The following is a 23,073-nucleotide window of genomic DNA, read 5'->3' as shown; positions in this document are numbered from 1 at the left end:
TTTAACCATATAATTTTATTTCCATATGGAAAATTCTATTATTGTACCTGCCTGAGAATCACTTTTTATAATTGCTTTGCAATATCCTGGTTGTGTTGATATTTCTGCTGTCAGCATGGTTTTTGTTTTATGAAGAGGATCCTCTTTAAAATGCTGGGGCTCCCAGTTTATGGAATCTGCGCATTGAATTGTGGAACTGAATCGATAGCACTGGCTGTGAACAGACAAGCAATTGTACACGCAGTTGTTTGAAAAGTCATGAATATTGCCATTATTGGTTGTATACCCTTCCTCGATGGCTGGGGAAGATCTTTACAGACTAGCAATGGGGAAAACGGACTTGTATGGGTGGCTAAGTACTCAGCCAGCCTGTGGCCATAGAAAGAGTTTTTTCCATTTGGAATACTGCTGCTTCCTTAGGCTCCAAGACAAACCACCTCAGTGCACCTGCAACGGCACTGACAATCACTTTAAATCCATTATAACACTGCCACCAAAGGGGCTGCTGTTATTAGTAGTTCTGTAAGGTGAAGGGATCATTTTCCCAACAAGTAAGGCTCCCGCTATTGCTAGCTAGTGGGCAGTCGCACTGGGTGTTTAATTTTATGGTTATTAAGCTACTTCAAATATATGATTGTAAACAATTTTACAACACCAAGTTATAGTCCAACAATTTTATTTTTAATCCCACAAGCTTTCGGAGCTTTCAAATATATGAAATATTGCTTCCACATGTGTTTTGTCTTGTTTATACTTTTAAATAATTTTCATTGTCTCATAGAGCTGATTTCAGTTTCTCCCCTAACCTTAGTTCCAGTGCTATCACTTTATAATGCAATGGGAGTTGCCTGCGGATTGAGAATGTCTTGCATTGGCTGTCTTTTGCATTGTTGGGTCGGGGGATAGAAGGGTTTCGTGGGAATGCCATCTAAGACCAGTCTACTCTGATTATTGCTAGCATTTCTGAGCTTTGGAGCAGGTGGTTCCTAAGTGGCCAAGAATGTTGCAAAATGTTTCCTCTTTCCGTTCTGTCTTTCCTGACAGCCAGTCATGCTGGTGTATGGCCTCCCTGGCACCAATGGGCCTTTTGGATCTCAACCAGGTGCTCATTCTTAATGTAGGCACACAGACTGTGAGTAATGTCAGACTAAATAGCTATGGGGCATCAAATCTGAGCCTGATCACGTCCATACCTGATGTGCGCACACTAGCACTTTCCAGCCGAGGTCATTGCATAGTGATCAGGAGTGAGCATCCTTTTTTTCCTTCTCACCACCCTGCCCAAGCTCAAGGATACTGAGGACACATCCAGGATCAAAGCTGGGATCCTCCTGCACTACTGCAGTATTTTTATGAAGACATTGCGGGCCCCGTCTTTATTTCTGTGACGGTCTTTACATTTCAACGATATTGCCTCCTGACTAAATCACCTTACTGTTTCAATTGCTATTATTTTTGCTGGCTGCTTTAATATTTTGTGATGTGAGTTCATTATTGAGGGGAAAAATGTGCGTTTGTGTTGAGATGCAGTAGGCTCTCCAGGTTTGAATATTCCCTCAAGATGGATCCAGTGTTTTATTTATGCACTAATCTTTGCCTTTGATGGAGAAAGTGCCTAGGCTGTGCAGAACATGGGACATTTGGTGATGTGGGAATCTGATTTCACTGGAGCAGAACAATTTAATGGGGAAACTACTGACTGGCTTTGAGAAGCAATCCCAGGGGTTTGTGAACATTTACACATCTTCAGTGCTGCTACAAGGTTTTCAATTTGTAAAGTGGGGAAACAAATGTGTAGGACTGCATTTGGCATCTTGCAAAAGAAAAATATCGTGAAGGTTTCAGACAGTAAAATATTACAGCTATCATGGTGGTGGGAGCTGTGATGTCACTGGGATTAAGGAAACTGTAATGGTGTATGTTTAAAATGTTTGTACTATGCCCACTTAAATTGTGGACATAGTAAAACACACACGGCAGTGTGATTATAAATTCTAGTCGTCTACATTTGGGTTGTACTTGAAGAGACCTGTGTAATATTAGTACGATGTGCTGTTGGTTACAGGTCTGTTACCAATGGTTTGAGCAATTTGAAGAATTAAGAGTATTTCACAAGAATTATGGCATAGCATTAAACCCCACTGACAAAAGTTTTTTAAAAAAATTTCACCTAAAGCACATTGGTATTGATACACTAAATGACCTACTGACAACATTTGTATCTGGTTTGTAAACCTGGATTTTTTTTTTCGGGTATGGGGAGAAGGAATATATTCTACTTCTGTAGGAAAAATAAAGGCATATGAAAGGGATACTGCTGTTTCCTCTGTAGATATATCTTATTAGAAATATATGCTAGAATCCTGTCACTTAAGGTCCTCTTTCAATTTACTTTTGAATGCTGTAAGCTCATATTCCCTGTGCATGATGGCAGTCTGCTATATAAGTTAATAGTTCTAAGTGTCTGAAGAAGTTACTCCTTTTCAGTTTTCACTCTTGCATGGCTACAACCTGATCAGATTTTCTTTTTTTCCTCCCCCCCCCCCCCCCCCCCCCCAATGCCCAGGTTGGTCCTATGTAACAAATCATAGGAACATAGGAACAGGAGTAGGCCATTCAGCCCCTTGTGCCTGCTCCGCCATTTGATAAGATCATGGCTGATCTGTGATCTAACTCCATATACCTGCCTTTGGCCCATATCCCTTAATACCTTTGCCAAAAAGCTATCTATCTCAGATTTAAATTTAGCAATTGAGCTAGTATCAAATGCCATTTGTGGAAGAGAGTTCCAAACTTCTACCACCCTTTGTGTGTAGAAATGTTTTCTAATCTCGCTCCTGAAAGGTCTGGCTCTAATTTTTAGACTGTGCCCCCTACTCCTAGAATTCCCAACCAGCGGAAATAGTTTCTCTCTATCCACCCTATCCGTTGCCCTTAATATCTTCTAAACTTCGATCAGATCACCCCTTAACCTTCGAAACTCCAGAGAATACAACCCCAATTTGTGTAATCTCTCCTCGTAACTTAACCCTTGAAGTCCGGATATCATTCTAGTAAATCTACGCTGCACTCCCTCCAAAGCCAATATGTCCTTCCGAAGGTGCGGTGCCCAGAATCAGTGACTGTTGCAATGATACTGGTCTGATGCACTGCGCTGATTGCACTGCCATATGCACAGAATTTCTTTGTAGGATTTTTACAAACCCCTTCCAACAAACATGTGCATGTGTGTGTCTCTGTCACTGTATATGTATGTATGCATGTATACATATATGTATTTAGTTTCTCTAATATTGGTGGACCAATGATGCTTGACAGCTACTACAGAGGTTCTTCAACTTAATTGTTCTGATGCAGGGACAGACCTGATTTAGGCTTGCTGCTGATTCTCCTGGACATTACATGACTGGAAAGTGCTGTGCTGTGATCTGAGGTTGTCCTCTAGGTGTTTTTTTAAAAATTAATAGTGAGTTAAAGCAGGGATTTGTAGCCACAGATCAAACTTTGGCCTATTCACACCTACTTCGGTGCCTGGTAGTTTTTTGCAGCTGATGACTGTTGCTTTGTTCCATTGTGGTAATAGCCAAGATTCTCCAGCATTCATTTGCAGTGAAATGCTCCTGAGGGTTTAGAGGTGCTGGAAAAAATGTTACAAAAATAATTAAGGCTATAAATTAAATGACACTTATTTAGTATACTAGTGCCAATAATTTAGGAAAAATTATACTTAAAATCATATAAAAAGCTTATTAATTTAATTCATGATCTCAAGTGACTACCAACGCTAGTGACAGTCCTGTAATTACTAATACTGCACCCTGTCCTGGTTTGTGGGATCCTGCTGCGTGTTACCGTGTTTGCCATATAACAGTAATGATCACTGCATTTTCAAAGTAATAAGGACTCTGAGACAGTAAGAGATGTGATAAGGTGCTATATAAATTTTCTAATAACATAATTTGTAATGCTCTCTCCAGACACAACCCAAATTTGGAAAAACAAAATCTGTAATCGTATTGCTGGGTTCACAGTTCAATTGGATATATTGTGAAAGCTTAACCTGTTCACCATTCTACTTTACTGAAGTGCTAATACAAAATAATACTCAGTGTGACTGTGAAATTTTTCTTGCACAAAACTATGCTTTACTGAAATTTTGATGGCAAGACTTGAACAAGAGTACATTTTTTTAAATTTCCATTTTTTTTAAATTTCAGAACCACTCATGAATTTCTTTTTGGAGCATTGGCAGAGCTAGTGGACAATGCCAGGTAGGAGCACAATTTTGTTGAAACCTACAGCCTTTATAATTTTTAAATCACTCTGTTGAAACTTCCTCTAGAAACATTGTTGAAATGGCTGCAGTGAGTGGAACTGTTAGCAGGGCTTTATAGCTGCATTCCTCTTCTGTCATTTCCACGCTTATCCCATGAATCCTACACCATTAAGGCTGATTTGATTCTATATTTCATTTTGTGCTTATCTAACTGAGAAATGTCTATGAATGCTCTTTATTCTTTTTTTTCCCCCTCTCGTGTGCTTGTTAACATTGAATTCTTTGATTTATGTGAAAGGTGCACATAGATCCTCCCTTCCTCTCTTGGTACACAGCATTAATACCAAACCGACACTCCAGTGCAATGCTTGGGAAGTGCCATTGTTGTTGGAGATGCCATCTTTCGCATGAAACAATTTAATGTCTGCCTGTTCTGGTGGTCAAATGGATATTAAGTTATTATGGCACTTTCAAGATGAGCAGGGAGTTCTACTGTCCTGGTTATTCATCTGATAGCTGTTCGTGGAACTTTGATAGCACAGAATGGTTGCTGTGTTTGTCTGCATAACAGTCACTGCAGTTCAAAGCAATTGATTTTGTGACGCACTTTGGAACATTTCAATGTGGTAGGACGCTGTATAAATGCTATTATACACAACTTGAACAATTTATTGAAGCGCATTGAGGAGTTTGAATTGCTGCTTCAGTCACTGCCCAGAATGCATCTAGTTCCACAAATGGCAACATGATCCGGTGCTTTTTTACCGAGAATCTCCAAGTTCTTGACTTTAGAATGGTTTTCAGATTCTTTTTGCTTTCATTATGGCCAACGGTGTGCCAAAATTTGAGTTGGCAAAAGTGTAGATTTGAAATGAATATGTTCTGCTTTTGGTAATTTGCTTCTTTTCCTTTAGGTAATCATCTATATCCTATACCTTCCCTGGCAAATAAGATTGATTGGAAACCTGCTGCTAACCCTTTGTTAATGTGCTCTGTAGTTGGTTGCTGGGAAATGTGCAAGAGTAGCCTGGAGTCTTTTTTGTGTGGAAAAGGAGCTTGGCATCTTCCACTGTTGAGATGGGACATGCCGTTTAAGAAATTTGCATGCACAAATTTGTGTCCTGCCATTTTGTAGTACAACTTGATGTGGAGATGCCGGTGATGGACTGGGGTTGACAATTGTAAACAATTTTACAACACCAAGTTATAGTCCAGCAATTTTATTTTAAATTCACAAGCTTTCGGAGGCTTCCTCCTTCCTCAGGTCCACATTTACCTGAGGAAGGAGGAAGCCTCCGAAAGCTTGTGAATTTAAAATAAAATTGCTGGACTATAACTTGGTGTTGTAAAATTGTTTACAGTAGTACAACTTGCCAGAGCTCTGACTGCTGCCATGCATTCCATTATTTAAGGCTAAAGCTACCGGGCAGGTTTCTACTGATTTTTCACATAATGCATTCTCGGCTGGATGATGTCGGTGTGGCCAGGCTGTGTTCTCCAGTGATACTGGAAAACATTCACAACCCTGCCTCTACAACCAAAGGCTTTCATAAAACTGAAAATGCAAAACAGGTCACTCAGCACCTGGAAGAGAAAGCTAGGTCAACTTCTTTTATGGGAACTCTTATGAAGAAACCTTAGTTTCAGTTCCCCTCTCTGCTTCCCTCCCCTCCCCTCTCTCTCACTTGTTATGTATTTTCAGAATTTTCTGTTATTTCAGATTTTGCCATTGCAATTTTTCTTTTATATGTACATCATCCATCCTGGAATGGGTCATGTAGAAGAAAAGCAATTTTTATTTTGCTGTTTTTCGCTGTGGTTGAAAAATGTAATGCTTCCAAACTGATTTTTTTTAATCCAGCTCATGGCTCTGAATAATTGGCAGAGTATTTTGTTTATGAATAATCTATTGAATTGTTTAAAATAAACAGTCTGCAATTTTTCCTTCCATCAGAAATGTTTTTCAAACACCGTTTCACACCACGTGTGTCTCGTTGGATCTCCCTGCTCTCCCTCAGCTTGATATTCCCCTGTAATGTGTGCAGCCAGCAATATCAGTATATAGTAAAACCATGCTGAACAATTAAATCTGAGGTCCCTTGATTTATAGAAATCTAAATAAAATGTAAACAAGGATTCTCTGGTTCAGTTGATAAGAGTGGACTTGGTCTGAATGGATCAGTAAGGTCCAAGGTCTGATTCCTGGTCTGATCTTAACTGGAGTGGCAGTCGGAGCGCTAAAATCGGCTCCAGTGTGCTTGGATTGCAATGTGGAAATCAGCCAAAATTTCTCCTCCTGCTGGCAAGTGCTCTAGAGTGGATGTTGTGTGAGGGCAATATCCGGCATCGATGTGATACCCTGCACATTTGAAAATAGCCTGGTGACACCCCTTGTCCAGGCTGACGCATGAATTGGATGAGGATAACTGGCACTAGTAGATGCTTATCCCAGCATGAGTCAGTAACTTCAGAGAAGAGAAGAAAACAAAAACTTGATAGACTGTTTGCGGATCATGCGTGCAATGTGTTGAGGGAATAGAAATTGAACATAATATGTTATGTAAAATTGTTATACTTGGAAATTGGATTTGCAAAGTTTTCAAGCTCTGCCAGGATTGCAGCAGGTGAGGGCACATTCCTACAGTTGAGACCTTTGATGAATTGCGACAGACTTGGGATGAAAATATGTTGCTACTCTGCTTCTCTAGTTGGTGCGAGGCCACAGCTAATAACTTCCTGTAGTTTCATACTTAGCTAGCAATTTCGTAGAGGCCACAAGGAAGACTGGTGCATAAACAAAGGTTTTACTTTGCATCGTACCTGTGCTATTTCTAATCTGGGAGTACCTGATGTTACCACTTAGTGCAAAGAGTGGAAAATGTTTAATTTCTGATACCAGCATCCCTCACCTCATGAGTAAAATTTGGTCAAGACTAAAATGAATGAAGCTGGGCAGGTGGAAGGGATATCAGTGGGAGAGCATTTTGACGGTAGTGATCGTAATTCAGTTAGATTTAGTGTAGTTATGGAAAAAGACAAAGATAGACCAGGAATAAAAGTTCTCAACTGAGGAAAGCTGAGATGTGATTTAGCAAAAGTGGACTGGAAACAGCTACTTGAAGGTAGAGCAGTGGGAGGCATTTAAGGAGGAGGTATTGAGCGTTCAGAGCAAATATGTTCCCACAATGAAAAAGGGTGGGACTCCCAAATCTAGAGCCCCCTGGATATCAAGGAGCATACAGGGTAGGATAAGGCAAGAAAAGGAAGCTTATGTCAGATACAGAAAGCTCAATACTGCAGAAAGCCTAGAGGAGTATAGAAAGTGCAGGGGTGAAATTAAAAAGGAAATTAGGAAAGCAGAGAGAGTGTGAAAAAATATTGGCAAGTAACATCAAGGAAAACCCAAAGATGTTTTTTAAATATGGAACATTTATATAAATAAAGAGCAAGAGGATAACTAGGGAAAGAGTAGAATCTATTAGAGACCAAAAAAGTAACCTGTTTGTGGGAGTGGAAGATGTGGGTATGGTTCTTAATGAATACTTTGCGTCTGTCTTCGCAAAAGAGGGGGAGGATGCAGACGTTGCAGTTAAGGAGAAAGAATGTGAAATATTGCATCAGATAAACTTAGTGAGAGGGGAAATATTAAGGAGTTTAGCATCTTTGAAACTAGATAAATCGTCAGACCTGGATGAAATGTATCCCAGGCTGCTAAGAGGAGAGCAAGGGAGGAAATAGTGACTGCTCTGACCATCACTTTCCAATCCCCTCTGGCTACAGGCATGATACTGGATGACTGTTAACGTTGTACTGTTCAAAAAGGGAGAAAAGGATAGACCAAGTAATTACAGGCCAGTCAGCCTAACCTAGGTGGTGGGCAAATTATTGGAAAAGATTCTGAGGGACAGTATTAACCATCATTTAGAAAGGCACGGCTTAATCAAGGACAGTCAGCATGGATTTGTTACGGAAAGGTCGTGTCTGAACAACTTGATTGAATTTTTTGAGGAGGTAACAAGGAGGGTCGATTTTAGCAAAGCTTTTGACAAGGTCCCACGTGGCAGACTGGTCAGAAAAGTAAAAGCCTGTGGGGTCCAAGGGAAAGTGGCAAGTTGGATCCAAAATTGACTCCGTGGCAGGAAGCAAAGGGTAATGCTCGACGGGTGTTTTTGTGACTTGAAGGCTGTTTCCAGCGGGGCTCAGTAGTAGGTCCCTTGCTTTTTGTGGTGTATATCAATGATTTAGACTTAAATGTAGGGGGCGTGATTTAAGAAGTTTGCAGATCATACAAAAATTGGCCATGTGGTGGATAGTGAGGAAGAAAGCTGTAAATGGTAGGAAGATATCAATGGACTGGTCAGGTGGGCAGAAAAGTGACGAACGGAATTCAATCCAGAGACATGTGAGGTAATGCATTTGGGGAGGGCAAACAAGGCAAGGGAATATACAGTAAATGGTAGGATACTGAGAAGTGTAGAGGAACAGAGGGACCTTGGAGTGCATGTCCACAGATCCCTGAAGGTAGCAGGACAGGTAGATAAGTTGATTAAGAAGGCAAACGGGATACTTTTATTAGCCGAGGCATAGAGTATATGAGTAGGAAGGTTATGCTAGAACTGTATAAAACATTAGTTAGGCCACAGCTAGAGTATTGCTTACAGTTCTGGTCTCCACATTACAGGAAAGATGTAATTGCACGAGAGAGGGTACAGAGGACATTTACGAGGATGTTGCCAGGACAGGAGAATTTTAGCTGTGGGGAAAAATTAGATAGGCAGGGGCTGTTTTCTTTGGAACGAAGGGGCTGAAAGGAGATTTAATTGAGCTCAAATAAATTATGAGGGGCCTAGATAGTGTGGATAGGAAGGACCTATTTCCCTTAGCAGAGAGGTCAATAACCAGGGGGCATAGATTTAAAGTAATTGGCAGAAGGATTAGAGGGAAGTTGAGGAGAAATTTTTTCACCCAGAGAGTGGTGGACGTCTGGAACTCATTGCCTGAAAGGGTGGCATAAACCCTCATCGCATTTAAAAAGTACTTGGATGTGCACTTGAAGTGCTGTAACCTACAAGGCTACGGACTAAGAGCTGGAAAGTGGGATTAGGCTGGATAGCTCTTTTTCGGCTGGCACAGTCACGATGGGCCGAGTGGCCTCTTTCTGTGCCATAAATTTTTATGATTCCATACTCTTTTGTGTTGGTATTAAACATAATGTCAATGCAAATCAGTCTTCTCTTAATCCTGTTTGAGGCCTGCTATTATCTTGACTCCAAGTTCAGATTTGCCTTTTAATTGAAGTTGAAGACTTATTTCAGCACTGAAATGTTGGAAATGAAATGAGATTGGATGCTTAATGGCTTCTGCAATTAATTTTTCTCCATTCCAATACTCAAATTTAATGTGAATAGTTAATGACAAAATTAAAAATAGAAAATGATGGAAATACACAGGACAGTCGACATCCAAAAAGAGAAAAGACAGGTTGATGTTTTGGATGAAGACGTTACCTTATCTTAAGATGTTGATGGACCTTCTGTATATTTCCACCATTTTTTGTACTTTCAGATTTCTAGTATTCATAGTTTTATTTTCTGTTCATGCCTTTAAAGAAATTGGTGAGTTGGCCATTGCCTCAACATCTATTCATAGCTCTAGTCAGATACCAATTTGGAAAAGGGGCAGGAGGGAGAAAGAATTAAGACCTATAAAAAGGAGTGAGATCTCTATATGATATATTGCATAGTGTAGTTCCTTCTTCTGCCATTAGAGGAAGCTCTTTTTTTCTATAATTTATTGGTATCCTCTACAGCCAGAGGCTCAGTACTGAAAAAGTGTGATTGTAGAGGGTCCTGAAAGGTTTGGCCCTCTGTGCCCTCAAACTAAATTTTCCATCTCACTGATTTCAACCATGTGTTTTTTTTCTCTGTTAAATTTTGAAGGGATGCAGCTGCTACAAGAGTGGACATTTACACGGGTGAGTTAAGGTGTAATCACTTCCTTTTTATCTATTTAAATTTATCAGGTGCATAAAATAAATCCTGATAAACTAAGGGATGATGCTTTTACCACCGAATGTCGAGATGCAAGTCTGCACCCAGTATGTCCCCCAAGTGACAAGTTTAGATTTGTGACATTCTGGGGAGGTGAGGTGGATAGAGATTGGGTGTTTCCTGAGAGGCAAGAAAAATTGGCTAACTACTCGCCCTGGGCTGCTCTCCAACACCTGAGAACAGGTGGGTGACTATTGGCAGAGGTGTGGGAGCAGGACTGCTGCCCATGCAGTCAGGCAGGAAATTTCATGTGGGTTCTGCCTTGAGAAGCAGATGGATGATGGCTTTCAAAAGCACACCATGTACGCACTAGTTTCATGTCTTGTCATTACCTAGGTCTTGTTTTTTTTCTGCACTTGATTGTTCAGTGGTATGATATTCATCCAATCTTGTGTCTGTACACGTTGAGCTGCAATAAAAGTGTATAAATAGAAGTGCGAGTTTATGCCATTCAAGAACAACATTGTTCAAACCTTATTGTCGCTTGAAGTCTAATGGCATAATTCATTTGAGCACAATCTTATGGGGGGAGCGGGGAAGGGGTGAGAGTTTTTTTAATATAGCTGTTCTTCATGTGAACATAGACAATGTACATTGCAAGCTGTTTGACCAGGAAGGGCATCTTGTCCTCACCTACCCTCTGTCGCATGTACATTCCGGCAGGAATTATTGGAAAGTGATCAGTAATCGATGTCCCTGATATTTTTTCTCCCTTTTTTTCCACCTTCCTAGTCCAGGGCTGCTGAGGCCAATTATATTGCCCCCAGCTGGGAGCAGCACAGACCAGTGGTGGGACCTGAGACCTGCTGGTCTGAATAGCTGCTTGCATTTTTTAATCCCAAACTTGGGCTGACAGGTTTGAAACTTAACTGTTAATATGCAAATTACATTTCAAGCTGGAAAATATTATTACACACTTCAATTTTTAACATGATATGCAGAAAATGGTAACATGTAAAATTCTACAAATTAATTTGGGATGCTTAGTGGAAACTGCAGTAATCCTAGCTAATTAGAAAATGGAACAGCAAGACCATGAAAAAGCCTTTTACTTAAACATGACGGCCATCCCAATAAGTCGCAGGAAGGGGGAAAAAAATCTTTTTTTGTGTGTTTTTGTGCTTTTGATCTACATGCAGACAGCATGGTGCCTAACCCTAAATTAATTAAATGAACTGGGAAACAAATGGAAACTCTGCAATGGTAGTAGCAAAATGTGTTGCATGGGCTTCTTGGGCAGTGGGGAGACAAAGATGTTAAATTGTAAATCAGCAAAGCTTGTGGGGAATACATTCAGGTAGTGGGGAGATAAAGAAAATAAACTGTAAATGAATACAGTATGGAGCTCAAATGAATTAAATAACTGGTGAAGAAATTAATGGAAAAAAGCTTTGTAAAGTAATTCTCAACATTTCCATCAGCAAATGTGGGGGAGGTAAGGAAGATGAGAGTCGACATTACGCAAAAATCAAGCCACATGAAGTACTGGTGATATGTACAAGAAGTGCTCGCCATATGCAAGATTTTTAGTTTTATATAAATAGATGGGAACTGGATGGTGCAGTAGGTTGCAGTGTCCTTTCACCTCTAGGATCTCTGAGTCCACCTCACACTTTTCAGATGAAAGTTCCTTTGTACCAATGATAAGGATCTTAAATTGGGACAGGGACAGTCTCCATTGGTTCCTGGCAGTTGAGAATCTACAGTATAAGCTGCCCATAGCTTGGCATTAGTCTCACTAAATTGGCAACCTTGTTCAATGATGATGGCTGGTATCGGAAATACAAATGTCACACTGGTGTTCTTTTGAGATGAGCTCATTGGCTGTGTAAAGGGAGCTTTACTCAGGCCCTAATCTGTGCTGTATCTGACGTGAGAATGTTTCGTGTTTACACTCAATAAAGTAAAATGACCAAGTATTTATGTATATTTTATGTCTCTTGTGGTTCTTGCTAAAATTCATTGCTTGTTTTGCAGTGTGCAATGTGGATTTGCGGGGAACGTTTATGTTATGTTTTCTGGACGATGGAGACGGGATGGATTGTAGTAAGTAAACATGATCCTGGTGTGATACTTCAGGATAGGCACAGCTAAGAGATACAATTCAAACAGAGGTATAGCATGGAATAGTGAATTTACTTTCTCCAATGTAACTGGAGATAAATAATTGATTAGAGGGGCAGTTGTTGCCAAAACGCATTGTACCAGAGAGTTCACAATTCTGCTCAGGGACATGTTCTGGATCTCCATGGTGCTGTCAGGGTGAAGGGAGGTGAAGAGCTTTTGCCATGGAAAGAGGACATGCAAGGCAGTGCTGGCTGTTCAAGAGCAGCAACCAGTAGTGATTTTAATTTTATAAGAACATAAGATAAGATCCTAAGAAATAGGAGTAGGAATAGGCCATTCGGCCCCTCGAGCCTGCTCTGCCATTTAATAAGATCATGGTTGATCTTCTACCTCAACTCACTTTCCCACCTGATCCCCATACCCCTTGATTCCCTTAGAGTCCAAAAATCTATCAATCTGTCTTGAATATACTCAACGACTGAGCATATACGCCCTCTGGGGTAGAGAATTCCAAAAATTCACAACTCCGAGTGAAGAAATTTTTCCTCATCTAAATGGTCAACCTCTTATCCTGATACTATGCCCCCTACTTCTAGACTCACCAGCCAGGGGAAACAGCATCTATCCTGTCAAGCTCTCTGTGAATTTTATACGTTTCAATAAGATCACCTCTTGTTCTTCTAAACTCCAGAAATATAGGCCCATTCTACACAATCTCACCTCATAGGACAACCCTCTCAGCCCAGGAATCAATCTAATAAACCTTGGCTGCACCCCCTCTAAGGCAAGTATATCCTTCCTTAGGTAAGGAGAATGGTGTTGTGGCTGTCAATTGAGGAAATAGACAATGATAGTTAGTCTGGTTCATACATTCTAGGAATATTTTGTAAACCCATCAAGTTAAAACCAGTTAATGGACACCATGGCAACATGATGTCATAGCAGCTTGAGATTTCTTTTGCTACTGTTGTTTCTGGCTACTACTACAACACTCAACCTGCTGTACAGTCCAAAATCAGAAATAAAAAATCCCACTGGCTAATAATCAAGTGTGACATTTTTCATAGCTTCCCTGTCCCCAACAAGCCCAAGAATTGGTTACTCTGCTTTGACTTCGGATTGAATATGGGACCTTCCTTGTGTATTTGATTCAATGCCATGTTACGGGAGTTTTCAAAATTGCAGCCACTCAACTCTGGACAGGGGTGGGTCATTTCTTGCACAACCCAAGGCTACAAATTGTTCTTATTACTGTTGGATTAACTACAGTGAGGTTAATGTAATTAGGAGCATTTGGTGAAACTTTGACCTGTGTTGCTGGATTGCCTTATTCAAAGGGTTCTGGGAGAATAAATTAAATTTAATGAGTTTGGATTGCCTGCTATTTTTTCACGCAAAAAAGAACAAACTTGTAATTATATAGCCAATGAATTACTTTTAAAGTGTCTTTACTGTTGTTATGTAGGTAATAGAGTGAATTGATAATTCTCGTTGCGATTTTGGAGCGTCACAGACTTCAATTTGTTTTGTGGGACACTACTGTAGACACTTGATCTCAATAAATATCTCCCTACCCCATCACCTTGACTGCTCTGTGCAGTCTGTATAGTATGTTGGGTGTACCCACTATCCCTACTTGCACAGTCTACAAGTAATCAGTGATATTGCTCAAAAAGTGCTTGCATGGCATTGCCCCCAAATGTCGTACTCTAATTGGATTGAACCCTCAATTGTGTAAGTGTCTTGTTTCTCATTTGTAGTGTTAACTGCACAGAAAAACTGGAAAAGTTGAGCAGGTTTCAGTTATAGGGCAAAGTCAGCACATTGAAGAGTTTATTGCAATCTTATCCCTTGGAGAAGGTGGAGGGAAAATCCAAAAATCATTTCAGGCTAATGTTGGCCACAGTTTAGTGGCTGCTTCAAAGAGGAATAGGAGAGTTCTGGGATCTCTGTGAAATGACGAGCACAAGAATTTCCGCAGCTATTTTTCTTAAATAGCTAGATAACTGGAGAATGCTCTTTCTTTACTAAGTTACAAAATGGAAGACAGGCACTCAGTCGACAAGAAAACAACCAACAAAAGGCTTGATGGCTGGGCAATAGGTTTGACAAGCAAAGGTGTAATTTCGGTAGTGCTTCAGAATTGTGAATTAATTGTTGGATGAAGGTGGTTCTGTGGTTGCTAAGCAATTGGAATCCGTTACAACTTGTGATTTACGATTTTGGCATCATTGTCACCATTGCTGTTTTGGTTAATTCACTTTGAGGTGGTGGGGCAATGTCACTCGAGTTGTGCTTGAAATTACAGCCTCATTCATGGACTCCAGTTTTTTTGCCCAGCCTCTTGTGTAAGGGGAGAACATCTGGGCACCCCACATCTGTAAGTAAAGTTGGACAATAGTATTAACCTATATACAGTGGTTCAGCAATATGGCATTTTTCCTCCACCCGAGGGGATGGGAGAACATGTAAAAAGCTTATCGCAATTCAGACTTAATTTTTGGACCTGAAGTTTGCTAAACTACCCAGTGGAGGGTAAAAATGCAGGTTTTGGTTCATCAGAAACTGCTTATGGAAATTGTAGTCTAGCCATGAATGAGAGACGAGCTGGGGGCTGGGGAGAACCTGAATTGTACCAGTGAGTGTGGTGAGCAGGAGAATGGTAAATGAGTAGTATTCTGGCTTTTTTTTTTATGACCTTTGATTTTGTGAATGTTCCCTGCTGCATCTAGCTTTTATCTGCTGGGCTTTCAAGCTACAGCAGGGCAGGATTTTATTTCCTCCCTGCTCCTCTTATTCAAAATCTCCAAAATGGAGGCTGAAAGCATGGACAAATGACCTCACACCAGGCAATCTCTGCCAATAAGCGACAACAGTTCCTGATTGATCTCCCTATCAATGAAGGGGCTTGACAGTGCTCAGTTGATCTCATAATGGCATGGCAGATGCTGGCAGACTTTGTGGGGAATTGTATATGCAGGCATGCTACTCCTTGGTACAGTGGATTGGAGTTGTGTACGGTTCTGCATGAAAAGGGCACACATTAATTGTAAAATACAGTGCTGCAGTTCTGCCCATGTGTGCTTTAAATCTGATGGTATTGGATAAATGGTGAATGAAGACAGCATGGTTTGTTACCTGCTCTAGCCGCTACCAAATTCTGACCATTTGTTGTAGTGTAGCTCACCTAAAACTAATTTCAAGTTCCACCAGTTTAGCAAGCACAAGGGGATTTGCAGCGTTCTTGATGTAGGCCTAGCCATGTCTTGCGATGCTAGAATTCGTGGCGTGCCCGTCACACAGTATTTTTTTTACAGGGGGCTTTTCTAAGTTGGTTCAACTTTCTTCCCAACAGATGAGGCTGCCAGCGTGATCCAGTTTGGGAAATCTGCCAAAAGGACTCCAGAATCCACTCAAATTGGGCAGTATGGAAATGGGCTCAAGTCGTATGTTTTTCCATTTTCAGTCATTTCATATTGTTTAGTGTTTTTTTTAATGTACTTCTCTCTCTTAACAAAACAATCACTGGATTATTCTCATGACATGATGGATACTGCTGATTGCTATAGAAGTACTATTATAGGGTTTTTGTATTCTTCTCCTTCACCTTTCCAAAATTTGAGGTCTATTGAAACAGTGGGAAAGTTAAATTTTTTAAAACAAAATTTCCCATAGACCTTGCTGATTCCTGCTGATATATTTGAAGCAGTTGATCCTGTAGGCTTGGAAAATTTCTGTAGTCATGCACCTGGAACTTGCCAAACTTCAACAAAGCCACCTCTGTACAGACAGACAGGAGGAGGTAAACGGCTGCCATTGTGTTTATGTATATCTTTACTGTAGACAACATCCCAAACTTTTTTTTTGGTGAGGTGGGGGGAGAGAGAAAAAAATTGAGATAAGGGAATAGATGCTATTCCATGGAGTTAGAAATTGGAAGGAGTGATTGAAAGCTTGGTCAAAAAGAGAAATTGTTTTAAGGTGGGAAGCGAGAGAAGAAGAAAGGTGGAAGGAATTAAGCAGGGAGGGCCAAAGTAGTTGAGGACTCTACCACCAGTGGTTGCGCAAAAGGCCAGAGTTAGAGTACAGAAGGGTGTGTGAGGAGATCTAAGTCTGGAGGATGTCGCAGTGAAAAGGTGATGTGAGGCCATGGAGGGCTGTAGATTGTGAGGATGGGAGTGATGGGCAAGCGGGACTTAGTATGGTTAATTATACAGCATCTTGCTCCATTGCAACCTCTACCGCTGTGAAGGACAAGAGTAGCAATGTTGTAGAAACATTATCACCTCCAATTAACAACCCATTCTGACGAAAATATATAGTCATTCCTTCATTGTTGCTGGAATTCTCTACCTAACTCCATTATAGGAGCACCACCAACACTAGGCCTGCAGAAGATCGAGGAGGCCCATCACCACCACCTCAGGGCAACTAGGGATGGACAATAAATATGGCCTTGCAGTGTTGCCCACGTGCCTAGAACTAATGGAGAAAAAAGGTATAGATGGCTGTGTTTTGCTCCAATTGGAGTTTATGGTGTGTGATGAATGAGAGGTCAGGGAGGAGGACATTGGAGTAATAGAGTCTAGAGGTGATGAAAGCATGAGTAAAGGATTTAGCAGTGATGGGGCTGTGGTGGGCCAGGGACTGGCAATGTTATAGAGGTAGCGAAGATTATTGTGTAAAAGAAATATGCCTTTCAATGTTTTTCTATATACTGAATAATCAATGACTGGGAGTAATTACAAGGACATTTATTTTGTGGGTTTTACATTTGTGCTAGGAGTGGACGTGATGTTGGACATCGTTCGGGACATGTGACTATATCCGTGATGGAAGAACTGTTTTGTAATAACTAAATTTGAGTAGTAACTCCAGTTGAAGTACTGGGGAAATAAGAATATTGTTGTATGTTTTGGTTTTTATGTAACAAGACTGTAGCTGAGATTCAGTGGAAAATGACCAGATAGGAAACCCATTGTTTAGAAGGATCTCTGCCGCAAGCTTGGATGTAGACCACACCAGTCATTGTGTAACCTGTCCACAAGGTGCATAGGTGGACAGCAATTGCAACAATTACTGATTTTAAGAAAAATTCTTTAGCAGTGGCTCTGAGGAGAATAGTTGATAACTCCTGTTGAAGTTGTTGGGCTTGTCAGAGAGGCCATGTTGAATAAAGCTCATAAGACTGTGGTAAAATTTAAATATCTTCTTCCTCTTCACTCAGTGGTTCAATGCGAATTGGCAAAGACTTTATTCTGTTCACAAAGAAAGAGGAAACGATGACCTGTGTTTTCCTTTCACGAACATTTCACGAAGAGGAAGGGATTGATGAGGTTAGATCTGTTTTAAAACTAAACTATTCTACATGTTTATTTTCCTGTTGTCTTTGTCTCCTCTATTACCTGACCCAAATGGTAATTTTTCAGGGGTAAGACCAGATGGTGAGTGCCAGTAGGCTATTCATTGAGCCCACTCCTGCCCTCACCTGATTTCCACATCTGTACATTCACCAGCTGTGGTCAGTGGCGAGTGATCAGGAGCGGGAACCATGTCTGTTTTTCCTGTCTCAAACCCAGGGAGCTGAGGGCAGTTTTTGCCAGCCAAGCTGAGATCAAATAACTCTGCATAGACCAGGAATCGATCCTGGGAGCTTCTGGTCAATGTCACACTGCCTTCATCAACTAAGTTAACAGGGGAGCCTCCATATCTAATGTTTAATAGCTCATGCCCACAAGTTGGGGGGGTGGGTGGTGGGGGTATTGTCCTGAACACGTTTTCTATATGTGCTTCATTTTAATGGTGCATGTGGTTTTTTGGGGATAAAGGTGATAGTTCCACTTCCAACATGGAATTCCAGAACCAGGGAGCCCATTACCGACAACCCTGAGAAGTTTGCCATCGAAACAGAACTTATCTACAAGTACTCGCCGTTCAAATCCGAGTCAGAGGTCATGGAGCAGTTTGATAAAATCAAAGAAAGTAATGGTAAGGACCTTTTTTATTTTAGTTGGAAGAAATTACAACAAAAAAGCATTTACACTTGTATAGCTACTATTACATAATAAAATGTCCCAGGTGCTTTACAGAAGGAGTGATGAACACCAAGCAGGAAGTAGAGGCGAAGTTAGAGGAAGTGACCAAAGAGGTCTAGGAACAGAATTTTAGTTTAAAGACTCTGCCACTAGTGGCAGTGAAATGGAGGAGATTCACAATTGACCGGAGGATGTAGAGCTGTGGGAGATCATGGGGACCGATCCAAGTAAAGGTGCAGAAGAATTTGAGGATGAGGAATTTGAAATTGATAATGGACATGGGTAATAATAGGTGTGTGGGCTAGAATTTGGACTCGAAGTTACCAAGAGTTTCTGGAAAACCTTTGTTATTGGGTGTGGTCCAAGTTGGAAAACTTTCTTTGGTTATTTAGAATGCCATAACAATTTGACAAAGGAGTGATTGAGGGCTTTGAGATGGAGTGTAGTGTGGTTTAATCAATGGACCACTGGTCTTTTATTGTCTTGTACATTTCTGTGTTCAATGAGTTTTAATTCTTCTCTTACCCCCTTTATTTAAAAATAAAGATCCATGGAGCCCCCATGATGGCATAGTTGATAAGTACACTGCAGCATAGTATGATGCCATATAGACCAGGAAGTCACAGATTTGATCTCCAGTGTATGCTATATTTACTGTTCTCAGCCATAGTTCCATTAGGGATGCTATAGTTGATCTCAATGCTCCTGGGATATGGAGGAGAAACTCATCGAGGGTTCCTGCTCCTGACTGCTCTTCGGTGACCACTGCTGGAAAGTGGACGTTTTATGAGGGCAGTATAGGACTTAGTTATGATACCCTCTGCAATTGAATATCCTGCCAATACTCACTGACAAGGCTGACACGTAAAGTCTGACCACTTGGGTGAGTTAACTGAGGACAACTGGCAGCCATGAAACTATGCTACAACAACAGTTTGAATTTATAGAATGTCTTTAATGTAGAAAAAAGTCCCAAGATCATTCAGTGGGGGGAGAAAAAAGCTGACGCTGAGCCAAAGAAGGACAGATTTGGAAGGGTGACCAAAAGCTTGGTCAAAGAATTGGGTTTTAAGGAGTGTCTAAGAGGAGGGAGTTGGGGAGACAAAGGGGTATAGGGATGGAATCCAGAGAATGGATTCTAGGCAGCTGAAGGTGTGGTCTCCAGTGGTGGGAAAAGGGGAGCAGGTGCACAGGAATCTGGATTCAAAGAATGTAGAGTCTGGTTGGGGGGGGGTGTTGTCAGGCTGGAGGAGATTACAGATTAGTGAAGGTTCTCTAGATCTACCAGACTTGGGCTCTCTTTGAAAAAAAAGTGGGCATTTTGGAAAGGCTCCCTGAAAATTAACTTTATTACCAATCTGGGGTAACAGTAAAAATTTCATTGTGCATGAGGATGGATAAGTGTTAATTCAGCATGTTAGTTCTGTACAAATTGACAAGAGTTTGTGTTTGGGTAACTTGGAACGAAACTACACAATATTGTTAGACACTTGCCTCATGATGCACTTGCATCTATTATTTTTGGAGAACTGAGGTAGGCTTTTTAGAATTTGGCTAATAACTGAGGCTGGAGTTTCACCAACTTTTTTTTGATGGTTTTGCAAGTTTCTTTCTCCGTCACAGTTTGGGATTCTTTGGCCATTTTTTTTTCACAGAAAGGACTTGGATTGAGCTATGTTAAGATATGTTTTTCTTTAGCAAAAGCTTGTTCAAAAGGGTTAGTTTCACCCCACAAAAGAGAAATGGTACTAAACAAGTTACTCAAACATAAGATGGACAAATTACAGGGACCTGATGGTTTACATCCAAAGATTGCGAGGGAAGCTTAGGGAAGAATAGCGGAGGCTCTGACTCAAGTTTTCCAAAATTCTCTGGAATGGAATGAAAGGAAGCTGTGATAAGCAGTTTAGTCTTAATTCAGTTATAAACTACTAGAGTGTATATTATGAAATGAAAGCACTCAGAGAAACAAGTTAACCAGGGCCAGTCAGCATGGTCATGCTTGACAAACCTTTTGAATTATTTGAACAAATAATAGATGATAGATAAAGGAACTGTAGTGGATATAATTTATATGAATTTTCAAAAGCATTTGATAAAGTACCATATAGGCATACAGTAAAGATAAAAGCGCATGGAATTCAGGGGAATGTGGACACGTGGATAGGGTTTCAGGGCAGAAAAAAATATATAGGGTCTTAAGGAATTTTTTTGGACAGGAAGGATGTGATTAGTATTTTACAGAGCCTGTGCTGTGGTCACTAAGTATATAAACAATCTGGACTTGGGAATTGAGGAAATTTGTTGATGACACTAAATTGGGGGATATGGCAAATTTCAGCAGAACGTGAAAGACTGCAGGAGGATATCGGTAGGGGAGCAAGATGGGCAATTAGGTGGAAGATGCTGTTCAACGTTAAAAGAAAAATGTGAAGAAATACATTTTGGAAATAAGAATGAGGAAAAAATACAGATTTCAAATAGACTAGAGAGACTTGGTGTGCAGATACACAGGTTGTTAAAGGTGGCAGCACAAGTAGGTGACATAAAGCACACAGCCTTGGTTTTGTAGCTAAAGGCATTAAATACAAAAGCAAGGAAGTATGTTGAACTTGTATAACACCTTAGTTACTTGAAAAAGAGGAATGTTAGAGTATGGACAGCAAGCAAGAAAGTACCATTAGAACAGATCGCTTGTGGAGAAAAATACTGTTGCAGACCTGATGGGTTGAATAGCCTGTTTCTGTAGTGTAATATTCTGTGATTCTATCATAAATAGTTCTTGAATTGCTGAGGAAGCCTTAAAGAATCCGTTCTAAATTTGTGATATAGCATGGGTTGTTATGGTGAAGGATTACACTGAAATATATGTTTATTTAATCCCGTACTGCATTCTGATCAGAACTTTTTTAATCCTTTGCAGGGACTTTGGTAATAGTTTATAACCTTAAACTGATGGATAATGGGGAACCAGAACTGGATGCTACCTCTGATCCTACAGACATTCTGATGGCGGGACCACAACTTGAAGGAGTGTAAGTAATTAGTGTGAGGCACTGGGGGGACTTTTTGGAATGGGGAAGAGAAACCACTTTAACGAGCAGACCAGCTTGCAATGAACCAAAAGTCAGTGCCTTATTGACAACATGAAGCAACTTTAGAAGCGATGAAGGAACTTGAGAAGTGATGGAACTCGCTATGAAATGAAGTTTGCAATTAACTGAAGTGGTATGGAGTATAAAACCCAAGGGATGAGATAAGGGCATGTTATCACAATATTGTTGAGTGTAATCCATTGGATGAAGTCTCACTAATGGTAGCACTGGTTACTTCATCTTTCCCACTGGTGCTGAAGGATCATTATGTGGGTTTATTTTACATTTCCAAGAAGAATTGTCTGGATTCTGTAGTGGTATTCTTGAACCATTGTATTTACGTTGAACTTTTATGCTGTCTCTATGTGGAAATAGAAGTTAAAATTATTTACCAAAAAACATTGGCCCAACTGAAATTGAGTTTTATAGTTTGTAGTTGTCACAATAGTTATACAATTTCACATTGACCTTTCAGGCATTTTATACATTCACATTTAAAAATCACAGGGTAAAAGAGATGGTGACAGAAAATCTGAAGACATGATTCCCAAACTACCATCAACCAGTTACAGAATTGCAAAGGAATTCTCTCTTTTCCCCTACCCCTTTTTGCTTAGCTTGAGGAAATGGTGGGGACAAAAAGTTCAAAACTGTAACTTTTCAATAAAACAATTTGTTTGCAAACATCTTGCCAATAAACATGATGTCCTTCCCAGTGTTTGCTCGAGCTGCTCTGTTCATAGTCGCTGGGAAGTGTGTGTGGGGAGGAGCCCTGGGTTGATCTTTGCCCCTTCTCTCTCTTTCCCCCGCCCTGCGCCGCAGGCCCTTTCAGCTCCGCGAATGCTAGAAAATTACCATGGGGGTAATCCCTGCTGTCTGATAATTTAACTCTACACGTGCAAGAGTTCACCCCAGGATTTTCCCTAGTGGGTAAGCTTCTGTTGGAAACTGTATCACCTAGACACCTATCTAAGGTCAGGTTTCAAGTGAGGAGACATCTGGTCACTAAAGATTACTGTGTGATTGCTAGAGAATTAGACTTTTTTGCTCTAATGGAAGTATCTATTTTACAGAAAACCAGAGCGACGCTCCTTCAGGGCATATACAGCTGTACTGTACATCGACCCAAGGATGAGAATTTTCATCCAGGGTCACAAGGTCCGGACGAAACGACTGTCCTGCTGCTTGTATAAACCCAGGTATTGGCATGGACCTTTACTGTCAGAAAGAAAGAAAGAATTGCATTTATATAGTGCCTTTCAGTACCTCAGGCCATGCCAAAGTGCTTTACAGCCAGTGAAGTAGTTATGAAGCCAATTTGTGCATAGCAAGGTCCCACATATAGCAATGTGATAATGACCAGATAATCTGTTTTTAATGATGTTGATTGAAGAATAAATATTGGCCAAGACACCGGGGCGAATTCCCTTGCTCTTCTTTGAAATAGTGCCATGGGACCTTCTATGTCCAACTGAGGGCCAATGGGACCTCAGTTTAAAGTCACATCCGAAAGATGGCACCTCCGACAGTGCAGCACTCCCTCAGTACTG

At 40.6% G+C, this 23,073-nt stretch overlaps 1 protein-coding gene across 1 annotated transcript in view; it reads left to right on the top strand.

Moving 5' to 3' along the window:
- morc2 (MORC family CW-type zinc finger 2) overlaps positions 1 to 23,073 on the top strand; it is a 70,037-nt gene that overhangs the window by 5,268 nt on the left and 41,696 nt on the right. Inside the window, exons 2-9 of the mRNA XM_068005991.1 lie at positions 4,218 to 4,271; positions 10,216 to 10,250; positions 12,304 to 12,372; positions 15,749 to 15,839; positions 17,621 to 17,729; positions 18,222 to 18,381; positions 21,352 to 21,463; positions 22,597 to 22,722. Of these exons, the coding sequence (XP_067862092.1) occupies positions 4,218 to 4,271; positions 10,216 to 10,250; positions 12,304 to 12,372; positions 15,749 to 15,839; positions 17,621 to 17,729; positions 18,222 to 18,381; positions 21,352 to 21,463; positions 22,597 to 22,722 (756 nt within the window). The remainder of the gene's footprint in view (positions 1 to 4,217; positions 4,272 to 10,215; positions 10,251 to 12,303; positions 12,373 to 15,748; positions 15,840 to 17,620; positions 17,730 to 18,221; positions 18,382 to 21,351; positions 21,464 to 22,596; positions 22,723 to 23,073) is intronic.

This window comes from Heptranchias perlo, chromosome 25 (genome assembly GCF_035084215.1).
Source record: "Heptranchias perlo isolate sHepPer1 chromosome 25, sHepPer1.hap1, whole genome shotgun sequence".
Lineage (NCBI taxonomy): Eukaryota > Metazoa > Chordata > Chondrichthyes > Hexanchiformes > Hexanchidae > Heptranchias > Heptranchias perlo.
Note: the sequence above shows the minus strand (reverse complement) of the source record. Positions and strands in the feature narration are given on the sequence as shown.